At 33.4% G+C, this 27,077-nt stretch overlaps 1 protein-coding gene across 1 annotated transcript in view; it reads right to left on the bottom strand.

Annotated features, from left to right (window-relative positions):
- The window catches only part of LOC105325916 (protein bicaudal C homolog 1-A), a 294,873-nt gene that overhangs the window by 37,112 nt on the left and 230,684 nt on the right, over positions 1-27,077 (bottom strand). The window contains exon 16 of the mRNA XM_034458287.2: positions 20,766-20,880. Within this exon, the coding sequence (XP_034314178.2) occupies positions 20,766-20,880 (115 nt within the window). The remainder of the gene's footprint in view (positions 1-20,765; positions 20,881-27,077) is intronic.

The raw sequence follows: 27,077 nt of genomic DNA on the forward strand, positions 1-27,077 counted from the left end.
TAAATCATAAACTGCTTTATTTCAGGATGCTTGCAAAGTAATCTCGCAATTTGTAGCTTTGTAGTTCTTGAGAAGGACACTGATTTTGAATTATTTTCTCTTATATTTTTTGGTTAAACTTTGAACCTCTCCTTGGCACGATTTTAACAAATTAGAATATTCACCATTTATATCAACTTTGGTATAAATATTGGCATTTCTGGTGCAGCAGTTTGTGCCAAGAAGATTTTTCACTTTTTCACAATCATTTCCCTTTTAAAAAGGGTTTTGCTCTTTATTTTTACAATTTAATATCCCTATCCCAAAAGAATAATATTGTACTAAACTTGGTTAAATTTGTTGTTCTAGAGAAGAAGTTGAAAATGTCAAAAGTTTACAGCATTTATCATATGTTTACATTCTACAATGCAAAATTAACATTTTTAATTAACCTTGTACTATTACAGCCGAGTATTGAGACTTGTAAAAAGACAATTCTTTTTTAGCCTGCATTTAAAGATTAAAGGTTTCACAGCAGTAACTGACCAATCAAAATGTAGTTCCATCTATACTGCAGAATTGCTTTTTTCCTTTTTACATTTTCCTTTACTCAGTTTTAAAATGTTTTGTACCACTAAAAAGGATATTTCATGTATTTTGTTGGATGAAGATCTTTTTTCACAGGGACTTCTTCTTTCAGGGCACATGCAGCAGCTTCCTGGGGAGTGTGCAGTCTGTGAGTTTTGAGGGTAAACTTGTTTGAAGCTAGATATTTTGAGAAAATGCTGTATGGCATATCCTTTTTATGGTGTTAGCTGATGAGATAGGTAACAAATAACATTTCCTCTGAATATTTTGTCATGAGAAATAGAAAATGATTTTTAAGAACTTTTTTTCCTATACAATACTATATAGTGAAAACAATTACCTGTGTGATACATTAATGAATCTTATCAAATAAATACTATTGGGAAAAAAGTTAATATAAATACCGTATTTTCCCGACGACTCGTCGATGCGGACGACTCGTCGAATTGCCCATTTTTAGCCAACATTTTAACAAAATCCTATGATACGTCGATCTCAGACCATACGTCGATCTTATCACTTCAAAATGGCCTATAAAACTGCAGTAACATTATCAGTGTATGATGCCACGATGTCACCGATATTTCTACCAATTATTATTATTAATGATTAACATTTAAACAATTTCGCTTTATACTTATACATCAAATTTTCAAATACCGGCAACTTCTACAAAGTCGCTTGCATTTTAAACAATTCCCGATATCGCGTGTTATGCAAAACTAAACTTACTTTGTCAGAAATATTTTATTCCCAAGCATTAAAATAAGTATCCACTCTGACTATCGCCAGTGTATTCGACATTACGTAACCAGCCACCTGTTGACTCGGCGCGTGGTCAATGTTTGTTTAACAATTTCCGGTGTCATAGGCATGCACCTGTCTCGTGTCGGACTTCAAAGGGGGATCTCAAGTGCAGAAAGCTTAGCAATTACTATGATTTGATGAAACTTGTTTACTTTGTATCCAGTAATGCAGTTACACGCTATTGTTTTACATAGACACGGTTAGAAATAGATCGATCATTTGTACGACTTGATAATGACGATATACGACATACATACGTTTCCTAAAAAAATTATCTAACAATAATCAAAGAATTGGACAATAATTAATCAATGAACTATAATCACTCTTATAACGGCACTCTTTATATACACAGGGAGTGAAATTGCCGTAAAGATCTCAGCCCTAGGGCAAGATAATTAACACAACCGGTGTCAGCCTATTGTATAAACAGTAGTATTGATAATTGCCGATTACGTATTTTAAGATTGAATTTGACTATTAAATATTTCTGATTTATACTTTCCACTAACAACTCTTTACAAATAAAATAATTAAATTTAAAAAAACATCCCCCGGACCTACTGCAATATTTTCTTCCATTCAAACTTGGTTTCAATTTTACTGCGCAATGTTATCTTCCTACTAGTGATACATAGAACCATGTGACGATGTGTTTATAAAAACGGAACGGTAAAACTTTTAATTGATTAAAGACAATGTAACATTTTTTAATAACTGTTGTTATTATTATGTATTTAAGTGTTGACAGATGAGTGAAAATGATAATTATTAAAGATGAACAGTGAATTCAACAACGTAATTTTCAATCACACAGCCAACTCAAGATGATTAAAACCAAGATTTTGAATGCTATTTTTAAAAAATTTCTGACTTCGAGCCTACGACAAGTCGAACAAGACGATAAGTCGGGTGCTCTGCTTCAGAGGAAAAAAATACCGACTAATCGTCGGGAAAATACGGTAATCTGTCTGACACTAACTTTACCCAACACTGAAATAGACAGCGGTACATGCAAATTGTAAAATTTAGAATAGTACTATATTATACAAAATCATATCATTAATGGTTGAAGTTCATCCTCTAGTGCAATAAGAATTATATCATTAAAGGTCAACGACGTACTTATTTTTGTTCTTTTCATATATCATTAGTGAATGTGAATTTTGACCTTTAATGATATAATTTTGGAATTGTATCATTGGTGGATCGCTAGGTAGTTCGTTTATGAAAATATCATATCATTAAGAGGGAATGTCACAAATCATCAAGCTTGGCTATGAAACTTGAAAATAAATTCCCCCCGTTTTTCTATTCTAAATTGACCATCTTAATTGTACTAATCGTTTTTTTGGATATGAATAATTTAAAGTCACCTTTATTAATGATTTCAGAAGTTTCCATGGAAACAGCTTATAATACCAAAATAAACTCATTTTCTATGATTTTCATGTATATTTTATTGGCATTTTCTACTGTTAAACACATTTCAATTTATAAATAGATTAATGTTACATAAACAAAGTTTTTAAACTAACATACTTAAGAAAAAATAGTTTTGGCTATTGGGTTGCTATGGTAACCAATATTTGAGACATTTTTGAAAATAACCAAATTCTAAAATAGCTCTCTAACATAAAATTGAATATTTCAACTCTGCAACAAAATAGGCAAAAAATGTATGTTGCATACAAATGACCAAGAGCATCTTTATCAAAATCATAAATAAAATAGAAAAGCCTTTTTATAAAAATATCGGGAAAATTGTGTTAAAAAATCACATTTTGCTTAATTTTCATTTTTTCAAATTTTGAATGAAAGAGCTAAATTCATTCGCAGAATGATCTTTTTAGAGGATTAGTCATAATAGAAAGAAAATAACTTGCATAAAAAAGACAATATAGCTGAAAAAGTCCTTCGCAACCAGTTTTACACCATAGCAACCCCCCCCCCCCCTTTTCAATAAAAATGCAAAAATTGTTTTTTGTTGCATTCAAACTTTTTACAACAAAAAGAAACATGATAAATGATTTAATTGAAAAATAATTTCTCCCTAGCAACCATCTATACAGTTGTATGCCTTAGCAACCAGATCAGTTCCTTAACAACTATATTAAAAAGAATGTTTTTGTCTTGGAAGAAAATGGTAATGTATTGCAGAAAAATAATACATTTGCCTAAGACCTACATTAAAACATAGCAACCTGTTTTTTGTATACATAAGCTACAACATTAAAAAAATTGTGTCCATAACAGTGGTTACATAAGATCTAAACTAAATTGTTAAAGATGTGCGTCAATGTTGTCACGACAAGAATTGAATGAACATATCTGAGATGATGGTTTGGTGTTAAAGTTAGTGTTACAAGTAATCCTTGAATACTGGGAAAAAGAGCACTCCATCTATAACATCATGAAAACACTAAAACCACATCAAAGAAGATACTGCATATCATTGATTTGTTGACAAGTGTCTTCTGCTACTGGAAGTTGACATGTACTATCTTTTGTGCACTTACTATTAAAGAACTCATTCAAGGGAGATAATTCTATGGCACAATTTTAAAGAAAAATTGAGAAAGTTCATGCAGAGAATCACTGTCACCGTGGCCTCTGTCCAAAGGCTTTTCAATATTTCTTTTGATTTATATTGTTTAGGTGTTGCACTTTCTGGATATATTCTGTTTGATCAATTATGTTGTTGCAGATTTAAGAAAAAAAGCATTGAAATTGGGGAAAACCGAGATAAAAAAATTTGTTACAGTCATTTCATGCATATCTTTTACAATTTAATGCTATGCTATGGTATGCGATTTTAATGATATGCTATGAGATTTGTATGGTATGCTATGAGATTTGTATGCTATGCTATGAGAAATTGAAATGAAGGCCTTAATAATATGGTATGCTATGCTATGCTATGCTATGAGATTTGAACAAAATCGCCTCCATACACAGAAGAGTTCCACACATTTCGAAGTGAAATAATAAGAAGCCAAAGTTTACAACAAATCTATCATGTAAACATTTATTTTTTCAAATAAAAACATTTAAAACCGAGTTAAAATAATGTTGTATGCTATGCTATGGTATGCTATGGTATGATATGACGAATGCGATTCTATGAGATTGTATGCTATGGTATGAGATTCCAATGCTATGCTATGAGATTCCAATGCTATGCTATGAGATTTCAATTCTATGCTATGCTATGGTGTATGTTGTAAAAGATATGCTTGAACTGACTGTATTATAGCGTTTGAAACTGATAGTCAATAAAAAAATATGGGAAAAATTGTGAAAATTAATGAATTGAGGCAAACAGTTGTATATCTATTGGTTTTTTCATACTTTTCATTATGCAACATCTTATATTTGAGAAAATTTCACATTTCACCAAATTTCAACCCCCCTTTTTTCCCTATTGGTTACCATGGGAATGGAGCGCATTACTGTATCATTAGAGGTTGCTACACAGGTCTGCTATGAACTTGACATTAATATTGTCTTTGCTGGCCAAGGGTTCGATTTATTTATTATCATCTCCTCCTTGGCAGATTTAGCCAAGTACAACACAAGGTTGCACAAAGTTAATTCTACATTCAACACCATAACTAAAGGGTAAGGGGATAAAATGAAAACAAAATGTCCAAACACATGATTTTTATTCAATTACATGTACATTATTTGATATAGTGATCATTCAAGCCACATGTAGACTGGCTTTTTAATTGTCTTTTCTGTCAGCTATACATTGAGTATTCAATACATAATCCATGGTGTGCCCTAAACATTACTATTTCTACAGATTACAGTAATTTGGTTGCAAACAAGAGAAAAACTATCAAAGTGACAGCAAACCAGGTTTTCATTTGTGTGAACAGTATCCATAATTCATTTGTCAACCCTGAATTGATAGACACATGTACAACCCATCCAGAGTAATGGAGTACCCTATATGCAATATTCTGAAAATGACTAAGTTCAACAGTTGGCATTTTTTTCTCCTCATAAATTATCAAAAATCAAAATCCAAGTACCGTATTTTTCGGGGCATATGCCGATGTGGGGCATAGGCCGAATTGCTCATTTTTAGACAAAATTCAAGAAAAATCCTTAGACTAGCCGAATTAGGGGATAAGCCGATTTTCAATCGATGATTACTATAGTGAAAGTATGACCGCTGATTAAGGAAGTCATCGAATGAAGTATATACTTTCAGAATATCGATGTAGAAAGTCAAAAGAGTAATTAAAGTTATTAAATTTGCTTAACATATATATGTTACGCAATTTTTAAAAATACATCTGTGTTTTGTGGCTGTTTGGTCTCCCGTATTCGTGGGTGTATCGTTACGTATCGTAATTTTACATAGTGTAAATTTAATTGCAACACCAACCTCCGTGGTTCTGTCTGGTAGAACTAAGTATAATATTTTACCAAACCTTTTATATTTTATTAATACCTTATTGCTAAATTTCATTTAATCAAGTTATACTTTGAAAGCTACTTGTAAATACGGGGTATGGCGTCCATTAGCTCAACACGTGGTTTCATATTCAAATAGAGTTATCCCCCGTAATCGCTATGAATGAGAAAACGAAATACCAAACATAATTATTTAATTTGTGTTCTTTCCATTAATTAATTAAATAGTGACTTGCCGTTATACAGAGAAGTTGTAATGTTAAAAACACAGTTAATGCAATGAAGTGTAACGGTGTACACAACGTGTCGCCAGGCTGTGTTTCACACCTTTGTATATACACACGACTCCAGAATACCGTTATTTCATCCAACAGAAAATTAATTGTAAAAACACAAAGCATTTGATTTATTCTACACCCTAGACCAGTGATTCCCGCGAACGCAGACATGAAGAATTCACAAAAATTCCGTCATATTTCATTCAACCGGTTTCGTTTTCTTTTTTACTATGCAATAATAGTTTCCAGGGTTCATACACGAACGTGGGAAAAAATTCTTTTGATTAGGGTTGTAAAGAAATACCTCGTACAGTACTGCACATTTTATAACTCATGATGTCCTTACAAAAATTATCAACGGGACAACTATCGAACAATAGTTCAAACGGATGGAAAAAAACAACCCTCATAATAAACTGCTACAACAGAACAATGGATAAAAACAGTGGATTTTATATTTTACTGTTAAATTTTTTCAACTTTGAGTCTACGATTGGCCGATCCCGGGGGATAGGCCGGGGCTCGCTCATCGGAGAGAAAAAATACCGGCCTATGCCCGAAAAATACGGTAACATGCATATCTTTAATATATGTACAATTGATCTGCAAAACAACAACTTCCTATCTTGAGAACTGTAGGAGGAGTTATCCTCACAATAGGGGTACCCTAGATGCAATATTCTGCAAACAAAGGACGAAGTTCAACAGCTTCTATTTTTTTTCATAAGTCATCAAAAATCAAAATCCAAGCAATATATATACACAGCTCCAATATATGTACAATTGATCTGCAAAACAACAACTTCATATCTTGACAGGAGAAAAGCTGTCAAGGTGACAGCAAATTGGGTTTTCTTTTGTGTGAACAGTATCTATAATCCAATCTGTCAATCCTGAATTGAGGAACACTACCTATCCAGAGAAATGGGGTACCCTATATGCAATACTTTGCCAAAAAATGACTAAGTTCAACAGCTGATATTTTTTTTTTAGATAAATCATCAGAAATCAAAACCCTAGCAATATGCACACCTCTAGGGTCTATGACAACTCATCGAAAAAATTCATCGATGCGACAACTCGCCGAATGGACAGCTCATCCATACGGCAAGTCATGGAATTGACATCTCATAGATACGACAATACATCGATACTCATTGAAACTTATCGAAAGTGAAAATAAAAGTGAAAAAGTAGACACTAAAAGTGAAAAGTAAAACACAATAACTAATAGGTATCAAAAATTTTAATTGTATTCGCACTGAATTAACATTAACATTATTGTGTGCTAGCCCTTCAAGGTATGGTAAATAATCATTGCCATTCGCAACTCGTTCTCCGAATGTTGAAACGATCGAGCAAATCTTTTTGTTTTTTCCAATAACTTTTTTAAATTTCTTTTTTCCGATCACAAATGTAAATAAAACCACTGTAAGCTAATTTGTTTTTATTCCTTTGCGAAGGAATAAATGTAAAATCGCTTCCTCCCTCAGCCATATCGTAACTGTTCAAACATTTATATTTCTAATTCAATTTATATCGATGAGTTGTCGTCATCGACGAGATGTCTTTCGTTGACATGTCGCGTCGGTGAGTTTTACTTTGGATTAGTTGACTTTCGATGAGTTGTCGCATTCGGCGAGTTGTCTTTCGATGAGATGTCCGGCACCGACACCTCTAATATATGTCTAATAGATCTGCAAAAGAACAACTTCCTATATTGAAAACTGTAGGAGGATTTATCCGTACAATAATATTGGCAGCCGCCCGCCATTTTCACCATTTCAGTAACAGGTTTTTCCTATGGAAAACCTGTTTAAAAACTGTAGGAGTTATCCGCATAATAGGGCTACCCTTTTGGCAGCCCGCCATTTTCACCATTTTAATAACTTTTTCATTAAAAAACCTGGTTAAAAATTAAATCTCAGTAGAAAAGATAAAATTGAAAATGGGAGTTTGATTTTTTAAAACAACAGTTTTTCTATATAATATTTATGTCATGGTGTGTCATTTTGTGTAAAGTGTTTAAGATTTTACTCATGCCAGATGGTGTGTTCTCCGAACGCCTACTCCTCAATTAAAAATAATAATTGGTCAAGGCCATTATTATTTTATATGTTATATTATTTTTCATTCAAGGAAACACAGGTAAAGTTTACCTGTGCCCCTTTAGAAGGCCCCATAATTGCCCAGTATAATTGAATAATGATAATTGGGCAGTAGGCGTTGGGAGAATCAGCCTGCCAGATGATGAGTAATTAGTGAGGGTCAGTCTGCTCTGCTAACTATCCCAAATTAATCAATATAATTGTTCTGAGTTGTCCTAGCTTTGAGTTATTATCATGAGTACTGTACCTAACTTTAATTATCTTTTAGATTATGAATACAGTTAAACAGTTTATTCAAGGCACTTTATTCAGACACTTTTGGCCACTACCTCATTGTTGCTTATGTCTTCATACTGACTATCTTGTTGACTGTCCACCAGTCTGTCAGTAGACTAAGCAACATCTAGCTAAATTTAAATCTGACTTATTTGGCATTTCAATAAATAATTATTGTTATCCCGTTCTATTTGACTTTATTATTTAAGTTGGTTTTTATTATTAATATTATCATAAATGATTATAAAAATAATATATTGTTATGATTATTGTTGATTTTTCATAGTTAATTCAAATCACTTAAATTAATCAACAAGGGCACCGCAAAGCGGAGCATCTCCTCGCGAAATGAAAATGTTGTGCGGGGAAATGCATTATTCAGAAATAAACATGTAATTTAAGAGACCAAATATTGAACTTGTTAAACACCATTTGAATAAAAATATTTTGTTTATTCCTAAACCCATACACGCTCTGTGTGTATCCACGGGGGATGGGTGCATTTACGTGGTTGTACAGTTGCTCCCATTACTAGGGAACACACACCAGAAACATATTAAATTTTAGTAATATACTTTAATGAATTCTCTTTATCCAGTGACATACACTACAGCCAACGCGGATCCCGTATTTTCCCGCGACACCGTGATGGTGTTTTAATCCTTTCCGCGATACACCGTCGCGGTATTGTCATCGCGGTGATCGCGGGGCCACGATTTTACCGCGATGGTGTAAGACACCGTAACACGCGTGTTATCTGTATCACGGATTAAACCAAGAAGGAGAAAACAAGCGCTGTTTTAATTATTGTTAGAATTTAGATATAAATATCAATAGAAGAAAAATTCATTATTTTTTTGGAATTGTTTTTAACAAAAACTTCTAGAAAACTATTGCTACATGTATTTTGTTAATGTTGTTCAAGAGTCCCAAACATAGCAATGTATTACGCAAATCATGCATATAAGTTTACTTGAAAATTAGTAATATTTTATTTTAAAGTATAATTTTTTTGCATATTATGAGTTTTAAATATGCCACAGATTTAAAGAAGACAAATATTGTGCGATGTACTATTATAAAGTCGCTACCGTAGGCATCAACTCAACTTGACGAATGTATGTTTTCCCCTCAATCTGACTCTTATTTAACTTATTAAATATTTCGGTCTCTCTCTCTCTCTCTCTCTCTCTCTCGTTTTAAATAAATCAGATTATATGTACATTTAGGACGATCGGTGCTAATTATAGTCTAGGCAACGGTATGGTCAATCATGGAACAATTATCACCTTGCAGGACAAGTGTCACCTGAAGAAAATCCCGTTACACGGGTCCCGCGTCTAATCCCTTGAGCCATTTAAAAATGACAAAGTAGGTGTTAAAATTAGGTAACGCTTGCATATATCGGCCACTTCGGAGTATCGAGAGTAAAAGAACAACAGATTATGAATAACGGGACTTGGTAATGTTGGGGGTGGAGGATATGGACCGGAGACTCACTTAGAGCGAAATAATTCATAATTCAGACAGGTACATTGACAATCAGTCATCCCTGTGTTTACGGGTGTGTAACTATTACATAACACTTCCTGACCATTGCAGCACCCGTGCTCTGACCACATGCCGTGAAGAATTTTATTGAATGCTGAGACTCTCTCTCCCCCCCCCCCTTCTCTCTCATTTCAAATAACTAATATTTTATGTGAACTGCTAAAGTAGAACATGTAGCCGTAACGGTATTCTGATTGAAATGCACATAATATAGCACATGTGTCCGTAACGGGCGTTTTCATAAATATCATACCAGGGATGTATATATTTAAACAGTAAAAGTCCCTGATCATACGCGCCTTCTAACTTTACTGCATGAAGATAAAATAATGCCTGATTCAGACAGGTATATAGAAAATCACAAGTACGACACAATTTATAGAAAAGTTATCCCTGTGTTTACGGGTGTGTATAACTATTACATAACACTTCCTGTCTCTGACAGCACCCTTGCTCTGACCATGCACGTGCCATGAGAAATCTTATCGAATGTTGAGACAACTCTCTCTCTCTCTCTCTATTTCTCTCTCTCTCCAAAATCAAAATATATAAAATTCTAAGAAAATTGAAAATTAAAACTTTCTTAATTTTAACAAGGCTAGAGGAATAAAAAATATACAACATATCGCGTAAAGAGTTTTTTTTTTACTTATGCACAAAACACGCATCTTTGTTCATGATTCCCAAAATGATTCAAAACTTACATTCATTCAAACAATCACATTTTTACTTTTTTAAAAAGTACAAATACTAGATGTGTATATAAAATTTACTTTAGCTGTGTTCTCAATTACTCTCTCCATTCCTGATTAACCCTGATTATAGTCTGTTCGTTAATTGTATTTCAATCGAGTATAAAGTATATCATAAAAAGGTAATTTTATGGATGTATTTTGTAAATACTGTGTAATGAATACGCAGAATAATTTCCTAAAATTTAAATTGAAAAAAACAAATTTTCATTTGTTTGAAATTAAATCATTCTATCAAGAAAATTTTGCTGTTTGAAAGAACGGACTATATAGTTCTAATTAGCGGACCCCAAGTCACACTAATTGCTGCAGGTCACCCACCTTGACGGCAACCACCAAAATTCTATATACACATACTGTATACGTAATGTTACGCAATTCACCTTCCTCTGTTGGTCAACTGACACTGCGACTTTTTAACATGTGATGGTAACCCAGAATAAATGATCATTCATATTTTTAAATCCCGTGTTTTGAACAAACATAAATATTGGGCGACTCACTGAACATCATACTTTTGCTAGATTGGATAGGAAAGTCAATTTTTAAATACACACTATTTTAACATTAGCATTTTCGTAAACTGATTGGACCTTTTTTTAGTTTATTTTAAAACGTTTGATAAACAAGTTATACAACTTATATTAATATCTTTCGTTGGCACGGATGTTAGCGCGAGGGGGTCATCGATGTGGGAGAAAGCCGGAGTGCTCAGAGAAAACCCACGTGTCCAAGCGGGCAACCAGCATATCTATTCAACTAATGTCGATCACGGGGATAGAACCCGGGTCGCAGCGGTGATGAGCGAGTGCACTTTAAAACATTTTATATATCTACATGTATTTTGTTATTCATTAAACGAATTCTTTAAATGTATTTAAGAGAAATGACCAAGTGTAAGGTATGTTTTAAAGGTAAGATTTAAATATGAAAGATTGTAAATGAAACGCTAATTAGTATTATTTTCTCGAGGCGAAATAAGATATTTTGGTGAAGTGTTTATTACCGGGTATATAATTATCAATTAAATTCATTGATAACCAAGAATTGTTAGCGATGAATGTGCCAAGATTAATTTATATGTAACGCCATAACGTATACAAAATAGTATACAAAATTCTGTATTAGCATAATTACACCTTCCTTTTATTTCTCCCACTTTTTATTAAATAATAATAAATTGTAACAATCAACTCCTTTTATAAAATAAAGGAATAAAAATTAATATTCATTTATTCTCCCAATCATATTTCCCGTATGAGAAGAAATTGGGGGAGGTAACTCGCGTTAAAAACCAAGAACAGTTTTCACCTGGGACTGGTTTCACAGTACCGCGACGGTGTGGCCAAGGTGAGAAGTTGTACCGCGAGGATGCGCGGTTTTACCTGAGTTACCTGTGCTAAACCGCGATCAATTTCACACCACGAGGACTCGCGGTAAATACGCAAACCGCGTTGGCCGTAGTGTACATTACGCATGTAGACAATTAGTGTAGGCAAATTTAATTTTCATATTGAAAAGGAAACGTAGCTAAGATCTGGCGATTTACAGTCTGCTCTATGAGAAAATTCGAGTTACATGTAACATGTCGTAATCTTAACACCAATATTTTAAAAAGAGTAACAAACATATACATGTATGTATCTTCAGCGATTAACATGAAATGAATTCCCGGTAAATCATGTTGACGATATTTGTCAAAGTCTCTTTTTTAATTATGAACCTGTTCTTCTCTATGTAATACCCAAAATTCGGCTCAGACGGCTGCTTGTTTCGATTAAATTAGGGTGAACTTATATCCTGCTTGCCTCCGTTTTTCACTTTGGACATCCTTTCAACTCCCCATTTCTCAAAAATGTTTGCTTCTTATCTTTACAGGGCGATGCTATATCCCCTTTGCAACAAGTTACACGAGGGGATATAAATAAATTGTGAAACTTGCCTTCGAGTTAAAGCTCTATGCATATTCGACTTAGAGGTCAATTTAAGCCTAATAACTATAGGCTTGACCCCCTGTCTTTTGAGTTGGGCCTACACGACTTAGTTCCCCTTTTCCTATGGTACCCTCACCGCTTGTCACAATTGGTGGATGAATCCTAAGGGTAACAACAAAGCCCAAGGCTGCTGCATATACTTTGCAGTAGCCAGATCCTGGACCTCTTCAGCCAGCGAGTTCCCCATTGAAGCTCAACTCAATGTAACAACGATGGACAACAACAGTTCAAGCCATTATGAACAATGAAGACAGTTTTCTTTGTTCAAAACCAGGAAACAACGATCATCTGTAGACACCGAACAGTTCAACTTTCCTTCAACATCTGGTACAGGTGTAAGAAAATCAAAGAACAGGAAGTAATGTGATAGTTCATTCAAAAACACATGGATGTATCTTCCCCCGGAGCAGTGGGAAACTATCACTATGCAAAATTCACTGTTCAATTACAACTTTATTTTGGACTTTACTTTTAAACTTCAACATCTGTTTTGTAATATTTTCTCATAATTTTGTACAAAGTTGCTTATTTAATTAGTGATTGACACTTTTCGGACTCTATGTGTGATTTCAAAAAGACAGTGTTATGTCCCAAGAACTGCTTCTGTTAAAACAACATTGTGCAATTATCTGTTTTCATGTCTTGGACATCAAAGACTCATTGAGTTTATTGAATTATTTTATGACTGACAATATTTCACTCAGCTTATGTCATCATCTGTCAATTTATACTCATTGTTCAGATTCTTATATATAGTTATGTACAATTGCCAATGGACAGTCTGGAATATGGCGTCCAGTCTCGGCCACGTCCGACTCACCCAGAGTCTTGAGTCCAGAGGCCACTACTGGCCATATCTGAATCGCTTATAACATGCCTATCTGTTAAATTATTGCAATGTTGCCATCGTTGAGTCTTGTCGAATAAATTCAGAATCCTGCATTAATTGCCTTTTTTTCTGGAATTGCATATTGGTGGACCTTCGGGAATGATGGCACACCTACCCTTTGTTTTTACCGTACAGCCCACAGCGCACCTAAATCGTTTACCTTGTACCTCCCCCGTTTGTACTGCACACGACAGATGCAGTTCCAGACAAATTGCCTACCACTGTATGAATCTGTGTGGTCACAGTTGGTGGGGGGCTACATGGACCATAGATATCGGCCTTGGTAGCTTAGTAGTAGAGCTCCTGACTAGAGTTGCAGGGGTCCCAGATTTAATTCCCGTTCCAGCCATATGTTTTCGATATTCTTCCTCTCCTACTACAATTAGCTTTGGACAGCCCAAGGTGCTTTGACTTGTTATGGAATCTACGGGTAGCTTAAATTTTTATTAATGAGCAATGTGATACAGTAATCATCATATAAAACCTATAAAGAGCATGCTGGACACTGGAAGGTCAAGTTCATTGCCGACTATAGTTGTTAAAGGTTATGACAGGTCATGCCAAAAACTGCAGTATAATTTAAATGTTTATGGCCTTGGTAATAAAATAATACAGTAACAAGAGGTCCATGGGCCACATTGCTCATCTGAGCAACAATGGCTTTATATGGGTGTTCAAAGGATATTGTACTATATGGCCTCTCGTTAGATTAACAAGAGGCCCATGGGCCACATCGCTCATCTGAGCAACAATGGCTTTATATGGATGTTCAAAGGATATTGTACTATATGGCCTCTTGGTAGATTAACAAGAGGCCCATGGGCCACATCCCTCACCTGAGAAACAATAGGCATGAAAAAATCAGCTTAAACGGAGTCATAATACAAACTATCTGGACAATGTAGATGTATACATGTAGATCCTGTATAAATAAAAACCCATTTTTTCCACCCTGAATATTCTTACATTTATCATGCTTATAATCATGCCCCTTTTCTAACAGGATGATTTTATAGTGATATCACATTTTGAGCAATGCAGTTCTCAAAAAGATCCTAAACTATTGTTTATATACAGGATATAAGCCTACATCAAACTCTGAACCCCTTGAGAGGCCCATGAATCGTCCAGGGGCCAAAGTGTAAACAATTTTAAAGAATCAGCAATAGGTAAAAATGCTTGCATATAAGTTAAATCTTATATGATAACATTTCAGATTTTGTGAATAATAAAATGCTTTCCTTTGCACAACTGGATCCCCAATGTGGCCTCAACCTTATCCTCAAGATTTTGATTTTAACGAATTTGAATTAACACTATCTGGAGTAACTTTCATAAAATTTACAGGTTTTCTATGCAAATGGTTTTTTAGAAACAAGAGGCCCATGGGGCCACATCGCTCACCTGACCAACAATGACTTAATATTGTGCAATATGGCCTTTCGGTAGAATAACAAAAAAAACCCAACAACCATAGAGTATCCAAATTTTACACTTATTTTTACATACACTTAATCTTTGACATTGTATCTTAAGCTTTATGAAATACCATTTTTACAGAAAATAAGATCCTATGCAAGATATTTAACTAAATTTTTGGTAGAGGTTCACGGTAAACCTCCAGTTCCTTTTATTTTAGACCCTGTGCAGTTCCCTTTATTTTAGACCCTCCTTCCCCCCCCCCCCCCCCCCCCACCACTTTCTTATATCTCCGAGTACCCAAACTACGTCACCATATGCAGAAAACAGTCCGCGTTTATCTGCAAATTATTTTTTGCGGTTTTTATCATTTGCAATCTCTAAATATAACATGAAACGTTATAATTTATAAAATTATTTACAAAAATATTTTTATTATTATTCAAATAAGCCCTCTGAATACGACGTTCATCACACGTGCTATCATAACTTATGAACCTAACACCGTCACCCACATTATCTATGATACGCCAGGGAATGAAGACATATTAACAGTTTAGTTTTAACTCAACTTGTATCTAGGCCAAGTTATAATAAGTAAAATCGGTGTATACAATTTAAATTGTATATCATTTCATCAAAGTGAAATGATCGCCAGAATAAAACATAGGTAATCACAGATTACAAAGCTCACCGAGACGAGACATCACCCTTATGAGACTTCACCTTTATGAGACCACCTTTATCATATTAAATGAAAATCATACTTTATGATCTTGGATATTCATGGATTCTGTTTTGACACAATATCGTATATCATCTGTGAAAAATTGTATGATAATCATATGTTCATATGTAAATCAATACAATAATATAAAATTAAATATTGCATCATATCATATAATACAATAAAATACCATAATAAACAATGATGAGATATGATACTGTAACGTATGATATGACATTGTATTGTGTTATTGTTATTGTATTTGATCACATAATACAATATCATAATATATAAAACAATATAGTATTATATTACAATATCATATTACATAATACATCATAACATTGAAACATATGATATTATTATATTGTATAATATAGTATGATACTGTATGATACTGTATCATTATTGATAAATAATATGATATTGTATCATATGATACAATATAATTTGATACAACATTTTATCATATCAAATGATACAATATTATGTGATAACGTAAAATATTATATAATACAATATTATAGTATTATAATACATATTGTATCATATGACACAATAATATATTTTACAATATCATACAATACAAGTTCATGTTTTGTTATAATATATCATATTACAAACCAATATCATATTATACAATATCGTATGATACGATATTATATAATACAACAGTATCATATTATACAATTTCATGTGATATAATTCTATATTACAGAAACTTATATCATATTATACAATATCCAATGATACAATATTATAGAATATACAATATTGTATCATAGGATACAATATTATATTTTGCAATATCTTATGTAATAGTATCATGTGATAAAATAATAAATTAATAATACAATATAATATTAAACAATATTGTATCATAATATACAATACTATACATAATGATATCATGGTACAATATCACAACATAAAATATAAAAAAAATTGATACAATATCATATCGTATCATATAACTTTTTATAATATTACATATGATATTATATTGTATCATATTAAACAATATTGTTTCATACCATACAATACTATATCTTAGGAATCATGTTATATCATTTATCAACAAACACATCTATCTATCGAGCAGGTTTGAGTTAGGTAGGAGATTTCTTTCGCATCCTTGATAATGGAGATCAGGCTCTGCATCTGAAGCAACCTCAGCCTTTCATTTATAATATAGTTAAATCAACTATGCAAAACATGTGACCTGTTCCAAAAAAACTAAACCTCATCCAGCATCCGAAACCTATGGCTCAGATTCAGCATTCAAGCCTGTCAGGTGCATCAGTATACATAAGACGCATTACCTTGCGAGTTTGGTGAAGTTCAGACCAGTTATAACTAAGATATTATCATCAGAGGGCACTAGCAATTAAAACTTAACCTGCTCAAGCATCCGCAACCTATGGCTCAGATTCAACATCCATGCCTGTCAGGTGCATCTATATCATAAGACACACCATCCATTCAAGTTTGGTGAAGTTAGGACCTGTAATAACTAAGATATATTTTTTAGCATCCTTGATGATGGAGATCAAGCTCTGCATCTGAAGCTTCCTCTGTGATTCATTCATATTACAGTTTAATCAACTATGCAAGTTTGAAATAGTACTATTATCTATTAAGCATGTGACCTGTTCCAAAAAACCTAACCATATCCATCATCTGAAACCTAATGCTCAGACTCAGCATTCAAGCCTGTCAGGTGCATCAGTATCATAAGACACACCATCCATGGAAGTCTAGTGAAGTTAGGACAAGTAATAACTAAGAAATAATCATCAGAGGGCACCTGTTTCAAAAACTTTAACCAGCTCTAAAAACCTTAACCTCCTCAAGCATCTGAAAACTATGGCTCAGATTCAGCATTCAAGCCTGTCTGGTGCATCAGTATCATCCACAGAAGACTGGTGATGTTAGGACAAGTAGTAACTAAGATATAATCATCAGAGGGCACCTGCAACAAAAACCTTAACCTCCTCCAGCATCTGTAACTTATACCTCAGATTCAGCACTCAAGCCTGTCTGGTGCATCAGTATCATAAGACACACCATCAATGCAAGTTTGGTGAAGTACGGACCAGCAGTAACTTAGATATTGCTATCAAAGGGCATCTGTAACAAAAACTTTAACCTGCGCCAAAAACCTTAACCTCCTCCAGCATCCGAAACCTATAGCTCAGATTCAGCACTCAAGCCTGTCTGGTGCATCAGTATCATAAGACACACCATCCATGCAAGTTTGGTGAAGTACGGACCTGCAGTAACTTAGATATTGCTATCAAAAGGCACCTGCAACAAAAACTTTAACCTGGTCCAACAACCTTAACCTCCTCCAGCACCTGAAATTTAGGACTCAGATTCAGCATCCAAGTCTTTTAAGTCCATTAGTAGGTCAAGATGCATCATCCATGCAAGTTTGGTGAAGATAGGACAAGTAATAGCTTAGATACAGGACCTGCAACAAAAACTTTAACCAGGTCCGGACGCCGACGCCATAATAGCATAAGCTCCCCCTGACTTCGTCTCGGTGAGCTAAAAAAATTGGTCCTTGTAACAACAATCACAATGACCTTTTCAGAATGTATGGACATCGTTTGTTTTCTGTCCTTACATGTTTCAAATATATCATATCAATAATGAATATATTAATGATTATATTATTTATTTATTACATTCTTAATAAATGTAGCATCTTCTATAATTACAGACACACCGTATATATCTGTAACCCTGTGTAAGGCAAAAATTACGGCATGAGGGATTTGACGTAATCATCAGTGTAGTGCATAAAGGCTATTGCAGACTGAAAAAATTAATAACCTTAATAAAAAATAAATTACATGTGAATGTTTCATTTTGACCTCTCTTAAAATGACTGACCACAGTAAATAATCAAATAGGCCCGCATGTCAGAAATATCGTTATTTTAGTGCACCCGTAAAAAGGTGTTAGCTGATTTCACGCAATTATTGTTGCATAAAATGAACAGGGTGTACTTTTGTTATGTTTGAACACATTCTTAAATTTAAACATTGTAAATTGTTGACATTTGATTGAGGATTTTTGACATGCAAAAAATGACGTCATAATCGCACTTGATTAAAAACGGCGAGGAGTTTCCCGAAAGTGACAGAGTAGGGGTAGTGACGGAGTTAGAGTGCTATGCGATATGTGAAAGAAGAAAATCGTACCTCGAAGCGCTCATTTCTTGTATCAAAATGATATATCTAAATATTATTTTTATAAGATACAATATATCTTATATATTCCTATGTAAAAATTTGACCCCTCCCCCCTGTGGTTGCTCTACCACCGGGAGTCATGATCTTCACAACTTTGAATCTATACTACCCAAGGATGCTTCAACACAAGCTCCAGTATTCCTGGGTGATTGGTTCTTGAGAAGAAGATTTCTGAAAATTTAATTTTTTTTTTAATAATTCCTAATTATCTCCCCTTTCAAAAGAGTATGATCCTTAATTTTCATAACTTTAAATTCCCTTTGCCTTTGGGTGCTTTGTGCAATTGTTTACCGTATATACTCGCCTATAAGTACGATTCGCCTATAAGTCGAAGTCTCCAGCTTTAATTTGAAGATTTTGCTGTTGACTCCCTTAAAAGTCGGGTTACTTTTTCAGGACAATTGATGTACAGATACTCTCAATAAAATACCACATTTTATCATACATGTTTTGAGTTCTAAAAAAAATTGTCCTTTTTTCACCCCATAATTGCTTCTAGACTATTTCTATCATGGGTCTATGATGTTAATAACTTTTGATTTAAATGCCATTATTTTTTATAACACTAATTACAAGTTGGTAATAGCTTCAAAACTACCAGGTATTTACATAGATTCCTTTTGAAAATTTGATGATAGTGATTTATTTCCTTACTGACTGATTAGATTGGTAATTAGCCCCTTAAACTGGGGTGTTGGCTTGTGTTGTTTTAGGTGACATGACCCCTATATCTATTATCACCTTAGGTGTGAAAAACAAACTGCTTTTTTACTATGTCTCACCTATAAGTCGGACCCCAACTTTTCACTCAATTTTCTACTCCCAAAAATCCGACTTATAGGCGAGTATATACGGTAGTTGAAATTAGCCCAGTGGTTCTGGAGAAGGTGTTGAAAATGTGAAAAGTTTACAGACAAACAAACAGACAAGACAGACAGACGGACTACAGACAAAATGTGATCAGAATTGCTCACTTGAGCTTTCAGCTCTGGTGAGCTAAAAAATGAAACAAAAATCAAAACAAGCTAAATCTACTGTCAAAAGTGAAAATGTCAACACATTGAAATATTAACCCTCAATTTACTTCACAAAATCGGCACCAATATATTTTGCATGTTTCAAAGATTCCCTTTGCACGTAAACTTTGGCACAACACTGTCAGATTGACCCGTTATCATGGCTGCTTCAAACAAAGAACCTCATTTTTGAGATGTGAAATACTAAACTGGAAGTAATAAACTGATTGAGCCCCCTATTTATTATTATTTTCATAATTAACTAAAATTTTGAAAAGAATTAGCCCTTAATTTTTGCAATTTCATTTTCATTACCGTAAAGATTATCTATGCTTAAGTACATTGAATTTGACTCAGTATCTTAGAAGATTTAAAAAAATGCACCCCCCTTTTTTAAAAACAGTTTTCAGGTTTTCTCCACTTTGAATGAAAAATTGGCCTTTCATTTCTGCAATTCATATTCATCTTTCCATAGGGATGCTTTGTGCCAAATTTGGTTGAAATTGGCCATGTTGTTTTAGAGAAGAATTTTAAAATTTTAAAGTTTACAGAAGAACAGACAGAGGACGAACACAATGTGATCAGAAAAGCTCACTAGAGCCTTCAGATCTGGAAAACAGGAAAAGTATAGATAACATCCCAGCTATAACATATTTTAAATATAAATGTTCATTCTATTCAAATATTGTATACATTTTTTACGTGGGCTTGGAAATTCTCCAGGAGCCAGGTTCATTGGTTTGTTAATTGTGGCAACACTTGTATCATTCCAGGAATCAAGGTCCAGTTCCTCAGATTCATTTGGATTCTGAAAAAAGAAGTGAAAAATCATTCTAGTTTATAAATTTACACAAGAGCATAATAAACATTTTTCTAAAAAGGAGTTTTAAAACATAAAAATATAAAAAAGTTCTTATAAGTTTGTTTATGAAATTTGTTCTCATTTCATCATACACAATATTTGAAGAAAAAAAATTCAGAATTCAAATAAGGCGCTTAAAGGGTGGTCGAAAAGCCCTTCCTTTTTGTTGAAGACAAAAACAGGTCTAGTTTTATTGGGAGTTGATTTTAATCAACTCTCCTATGCAGTTACTCAGACAAACTGAAAGTGAAACAGTGTTTGGACCTCAGCACAAATCATTGCTGCTGACAAGACTTGGTTCTTGAAAATAATTGATAAATTCGATGTAATGTATGCTAAAGCCATGTTTTTCAAGTAAACTTATTTATAAATACCTTGAAAATAGTCAGATTTTAAATGGTACGAACAATTCAAATATTTTTTGTAGTCGTATGTACTCCTACCCAGAGTTCAATATAGTCTCGTTCAACTCGACGCTCGGCTGTCTCCTTAAATCCTTGTCGGAGATTTACGGTGACAGCCGAGCGTTTGGTTGAACGAGACTAGAGTTCAATATTGCTTGGATCCACACAATTTTCGAGAAATATTTCTATTACTGATACATATAGTTTGATTGAATTAATTTTATCTTTAAATATTCTTAATAACATGATTTATATGGGGGTTTCTCGATATTCTTGTAGAAAAAGTCCAAAAATTCAAATTATAAAAATGTGCATAATTCAAATTAGAAACTACATGTTCTTGTCATGCACAATAACAATTATCATTGATTTTAAAATAATTTAATTCTGGTTGTAACACGCTTTCTGATTGGCTAAAAAATTATTTTATATCGTATAAAGAATATTGCCTACGTCATAGCAAGACTAACGTCAAAAACGTATCAATACGCCTGACATTATATTTGAATTTTGTGCAATTTTACGTCATTTTAAAGGTAAAATGACTGTTTTTATCTATAATGAATAGTAAAAAAATTAAATTATAAGCAATGAATTCAATATTAATTAGTTTTATACGATATAAAATGGTTTGAAACAGTTTACGCTTTTTCATAAACCGCTTCGCGGTTTATAAAGCGTAAACTGCCCCAAACCATTTTACAGTGGTAGCAACGTTATTGTTGACAAACGACACGCACAATTCTGATACACGAACGATCATGCACGATACACGAACAATCACTAACTTACTGAATTTTCATGATACACGAACAAAAACGATAAAACACGCAACCAAATGATTCTACACCATTAAACACGCACAATCAAAATTAATTTTTAAGATTAGAATTAAGGAAACGTATTACTTTAATTTGTATTGCTTTATGTATGTGTTCTATTGAAAAGCGGCATGTACTTTAGTCATGCACTGTTTTATATTTTACGAGTAAACACTTTTACACATCCATACACATAAATTAGTTTTTCTGTCTCCATAACGAATATCAACTTCTATCATCAGTTAAAGAAAATAATGTGTAATAGAAATGAAGATAATGCATAAAATACACAAAATTATTTACATACGAGTTGACTGTTTATGCAATTCAATTCCCTTACTACGATTTAATTATGCTGGATACAGGTAAATTTGTTACCTTGTTCCATAGAATTTCGGTTTCGATTTTTCACATCCAATATTTTCATAATTTACAGTACATAATTGATTTATTTTTATTTATTCTTAATTTTAAAGCATCTAAACAAATGTTAATACAATCTACCAGATAATAATGCGTATAGTATTCTCATTTGAAAGAAAAACGTTGGTAATAATTGTTTAGTTTAAAACGGGGAATGGGTAGGCTTGGCCGCTTTCATCCAACGTGTCGCTCTTGCTAATATGATTAAAATTATGTGTCATGACAATGGATGCTTTTAATAAGTTGATTATAAAATTATGCAAAACTAACTCAACTGAACAAAGGATTGACTAAGCTAATAATAGAAATACTTACTAAATGTATTTACATGTAACGACGAAAGAGAGAATGAATGTTAACAACTGTCAATGTTCTTCTATAAAAAAAGTTTTAAATTTACATTGTTTTACAAAAACTACTTGTCTTTGTTTTAAGAATGAATCGGGGCATTCCGAAAATAAAGTTACAAAATGAAAAAACAGCACGATCATGCACGGTAAAAACGCAAACCAATTTTCCTGATACACGCACGATCCCGCACATTACACGAACGATCACCCACGTAACACGAACTATTTAATACGATTGGCTTGTCAATAATGTTGTTACCACTGTCTATCGTATAAAACAAATAAATATTGAATTCATTCCTTAAATGAATAAACATCGAAAAAATCAACTCCCATCAGTTCTTCAGTACTTTGATTTATTGTTATATGCACATTGATAATAAAAACTTTTAAAGCCCCTTTCACGATTGGCGCACGACCACTTTACACCACTTTGTGATCGAAATTTTTTAGCTTTGCACGTCCTCTCGCATACGTTGCACAAGCCCTCGCTTACGTTGCACGAGCTCTCGCATTCGTTGCTCGCATCAAGTCTCCTCTGAATAGTGGACATGCACACTATTCAGACACGACATAACGTGATCCAAATTATCGCAGTGCATTAGTACTAATTAGTACGAACATTTTACAACGTTTTGTGTAATTGCAAGAGTGATACACGGTTTATAAAGATCGTAAGATAAATCGCTGGTGTTCATGCATCTGTTTTGCGACTGTGAGACTGTTGCTCAACGTGTCTCATGCAATCTTGCAACATTTTACTATCATTGCACGACTTATCAGCCTTAATATGCCATGTTTTGCTACTTGTATCTCTGTTTCAGAACAAAATTTACAATATACATTTATTGTATGATGATGAGGGAAATACATGTATGAAGATTTATTCCCTCAAGAAAAAACATAGGTAATCACAGATTACAAAGCTCACCGAGACGAGACATCACCCTTATGAGACTTCACCTTTATGAGACCACCTTTATCATATTAAATGAAAATCATACTTTATGATCTTGGATATTCATGGATTCTGTTTTGACACAATATCGTATATCATCTGTTAAAAAACTGTATGATAATCATATGTTCATATGTTAATCAATACAATAATATAAAATTAAATATTGCATCCTATCATATTTACAACATATATCATATAATACAATAAAATACCATAATAAACAATGATGAGATATGATATTGTAATGTATGATATGACATTTTATTGTGTTAATACAATATCATAATATATAAAACAATATGGTATTATATTACAATATCATATTAAATAATAGATCATAACATTGAAACATGATATTATATTGTACAATATAGTATGATATTGTATGATACTGTATAATTTTTGATACATAATATATTGTATCATGTGATACAATATTATTTGATACAACATTGTATCATATCAAATGATACAATATTATGTGATAAAGTAAAATATAATATAATACAATATTATATTATACATATTGTATCATAATACAATAATATATTTTACAATATCATACAATACAATTTCATGTGATGTGATAATATATCATATTATAAACCAATATTATATTATACAATATCGTATGATACTATATTATATAATATAACAGTATCATATTATACAATTTCATGTGATATAATTCTTTTTTACAGAAACTAACATCATATTATACAAATTCCTATGATACAATATTATAGAATATACAATATAGTATCATAGGATACAATATTATATTTTGCAATATCTGATGTAAAAGTATCATGTGATTAAATAATAAATTAATAATACAATATAATATTATACAATATTGTATCATAATATACAATACTTTACATAACGATATCATTATACAATATCATAACATAAAATAATCAAAAAAATTTATACAATATCAAATCGTATCATATAACTTTTTATAATATTACATATGATATTATATTGTATCATATTAAACAATATGATTCCATACCATACAATACTATATCATAGGAATCATGTTATATCATTTATCAACAAACATATCTATCTATCGAGCAGGTTTGAGTGAGGTAGGAGATTTCTTTAGCATCCTTGATAATGGAGATCAGGCTCTGCATCTGAAGCAACCTCTGCGTTTCATTTATAATATAGTTAAATCAACTATGCAAGCTATCATCTATAAAACATGTGACCTGTTCCAAAAAAACTAAACCTCATCCAGCATCCGAAACCTATGGCTCAGATTCAGCATTCAAGCCTGTCAGGTGCATCAGTATACATAAGACGCATCTCCATGCAAGTTTGGTGAAGTTCAGACCAGTAATAACTAAGATATCATCATCAGAGGGCACTAGCAATTAAAACCTTAACCTGCTCCAGCATCCTCAACCTATGGCTCAGATTCAACATCCATGCCTTTCAGGTGCATCTGTATCATAAGACACACCATCCATTCAAGTTTGGTGAAGTTAGAACCTGTAATAACTAAGATATATTTTTTAGCATCCTTGATAATGGAGATCAAGCTCTGCATCTGAAGCTTCCTCTGTGATTCATTCATACTACAGTTTAATCAACTATGCAAGTTTGAAAAAGTACTATTATCTATTAAACATGTGACCTGTTCCAAAAAACTTAACCATATCCAGCATCTGAAACCTATGGCTCAGACTCGGCATTCAAAACTGTCAGGTGCATCAGTATCATAAGACGCACCATTCATGGAAGTCTGGTGAAGTTAGAACAAGTAATAACTAAGATATAATCATCAGAGGGCACCTGTTTCAAACACTTTAACCAGCTCTAAAAACCTTAACCTCCTTCAGCATCCGAAACCTATGGCTCAGATTCAGCATTCAAGCCTGTCTGGTGCATCAGTATCATAAGACGCACCATCCATGGAAGTCTGGTGAAGTTAGGACAAGTAGTAACTAAGATAAAATCATCAGAGGGCACCTGCAACAAAAACTTTAACCAGCTCTAAAACCTTAACCTCCTCCAGCATCCGAAACCTATAGCTCAGATTCAGCACCCAAGCCTGCCTGGTTCATCAGTATCATAAGACACACCATCCATGCAAGTTTGGTGAAGTACGGACCTGCAGTAACTTAGATATTGCTATCAATGGGCACCTGCAACAAAAACTTTAACCAGCTCCAAAAACCTTAACCTCCTCCAGCATCCGAAACCTATAGCTCAGATTCAGCACTCAAGCCTGTCTGGTGCATCAGTGTCATAAGACACACCATCCATGCAAGTTTGGTGAAGTACGGACCTGCAGTAACTTAGATATTGCTATCAAAGGGCACCTGCAACAAAAACTTTAACCAGCTCCAAAAACCTTAACCTCCTCCAGCATCCGAAACCTATAGCTCAGATTCAGCACTCAAGCCTGTCTGGTGCATCAGTATCATAAGACGCACCATTCATGGAAGTCTGGTGAAGTTAGAACAAGTAATAACTAAGATATAATCATCAGAGGGCACCTGTTTCAAACATGCAAGTTTGGTGAAGTACGGACCTGCAGTAACTTAGATATTGCTATCAAAGGGCACCTGCAACAAAAACTTTAACCTGGTCCAACAACCTTAACCTCCTCCAGCATCTGAAATTTAGGACTCAGATTCAGCATCCAAGTCTTTCAAGTCCATAAGTAGGTCCAGATGCATCATCCATGCAAGTTTGGTGAAGATAGGACAAGTAATAGCTTAGATACAGGACCTGCAAAAAGAACTTTAACTAGGTCCGGACGCCGACGCCGACACCGAGGGTATAGCATAAGCTCCCCCTGACTTCGTCTCGGTGAGCTAATTATATGTCCCTAGGGCTTCGCCCGAAAGAAATTTGTTTTAACTGGGGATTAAATCTTCATATTCCCTGAACATTAATGCAATAAACGTTTTATTATACCGAGCAACATATGATTACACAAAATACGTTGATTTCTAATAATGTTTGACTTTTCAACAGTCACAACATTAACGTCATGATTGTTTAATTTCCCATGTAACTGTCTCAATTTTCTATCATAAATCATACATAGTTAAGTTGGTTCTGAGATATAAAGAGAATCATAATGATTAAATATTTTTGATTTAATTATATTTGTCTTCATCGTATGCTCATATCAGCTTTTTCATTCCTATGACATCACCAT

The sequence above is a fragment of the Magallana gigas genome, chromosome 7, assembly GCF_963853765.1.
Source record: "Magallana gigas chromosome 7, xbMagGiga1.1, whole genome shotgun sequence".
In the NCBI taxonomy this organism is placed as follows: domain Eukaryota; kingdom Metazoa; phylum Mollusca; class Bivalvia; order Ostreida; family Ostreidae; genus Magallana; species Magallana gigas.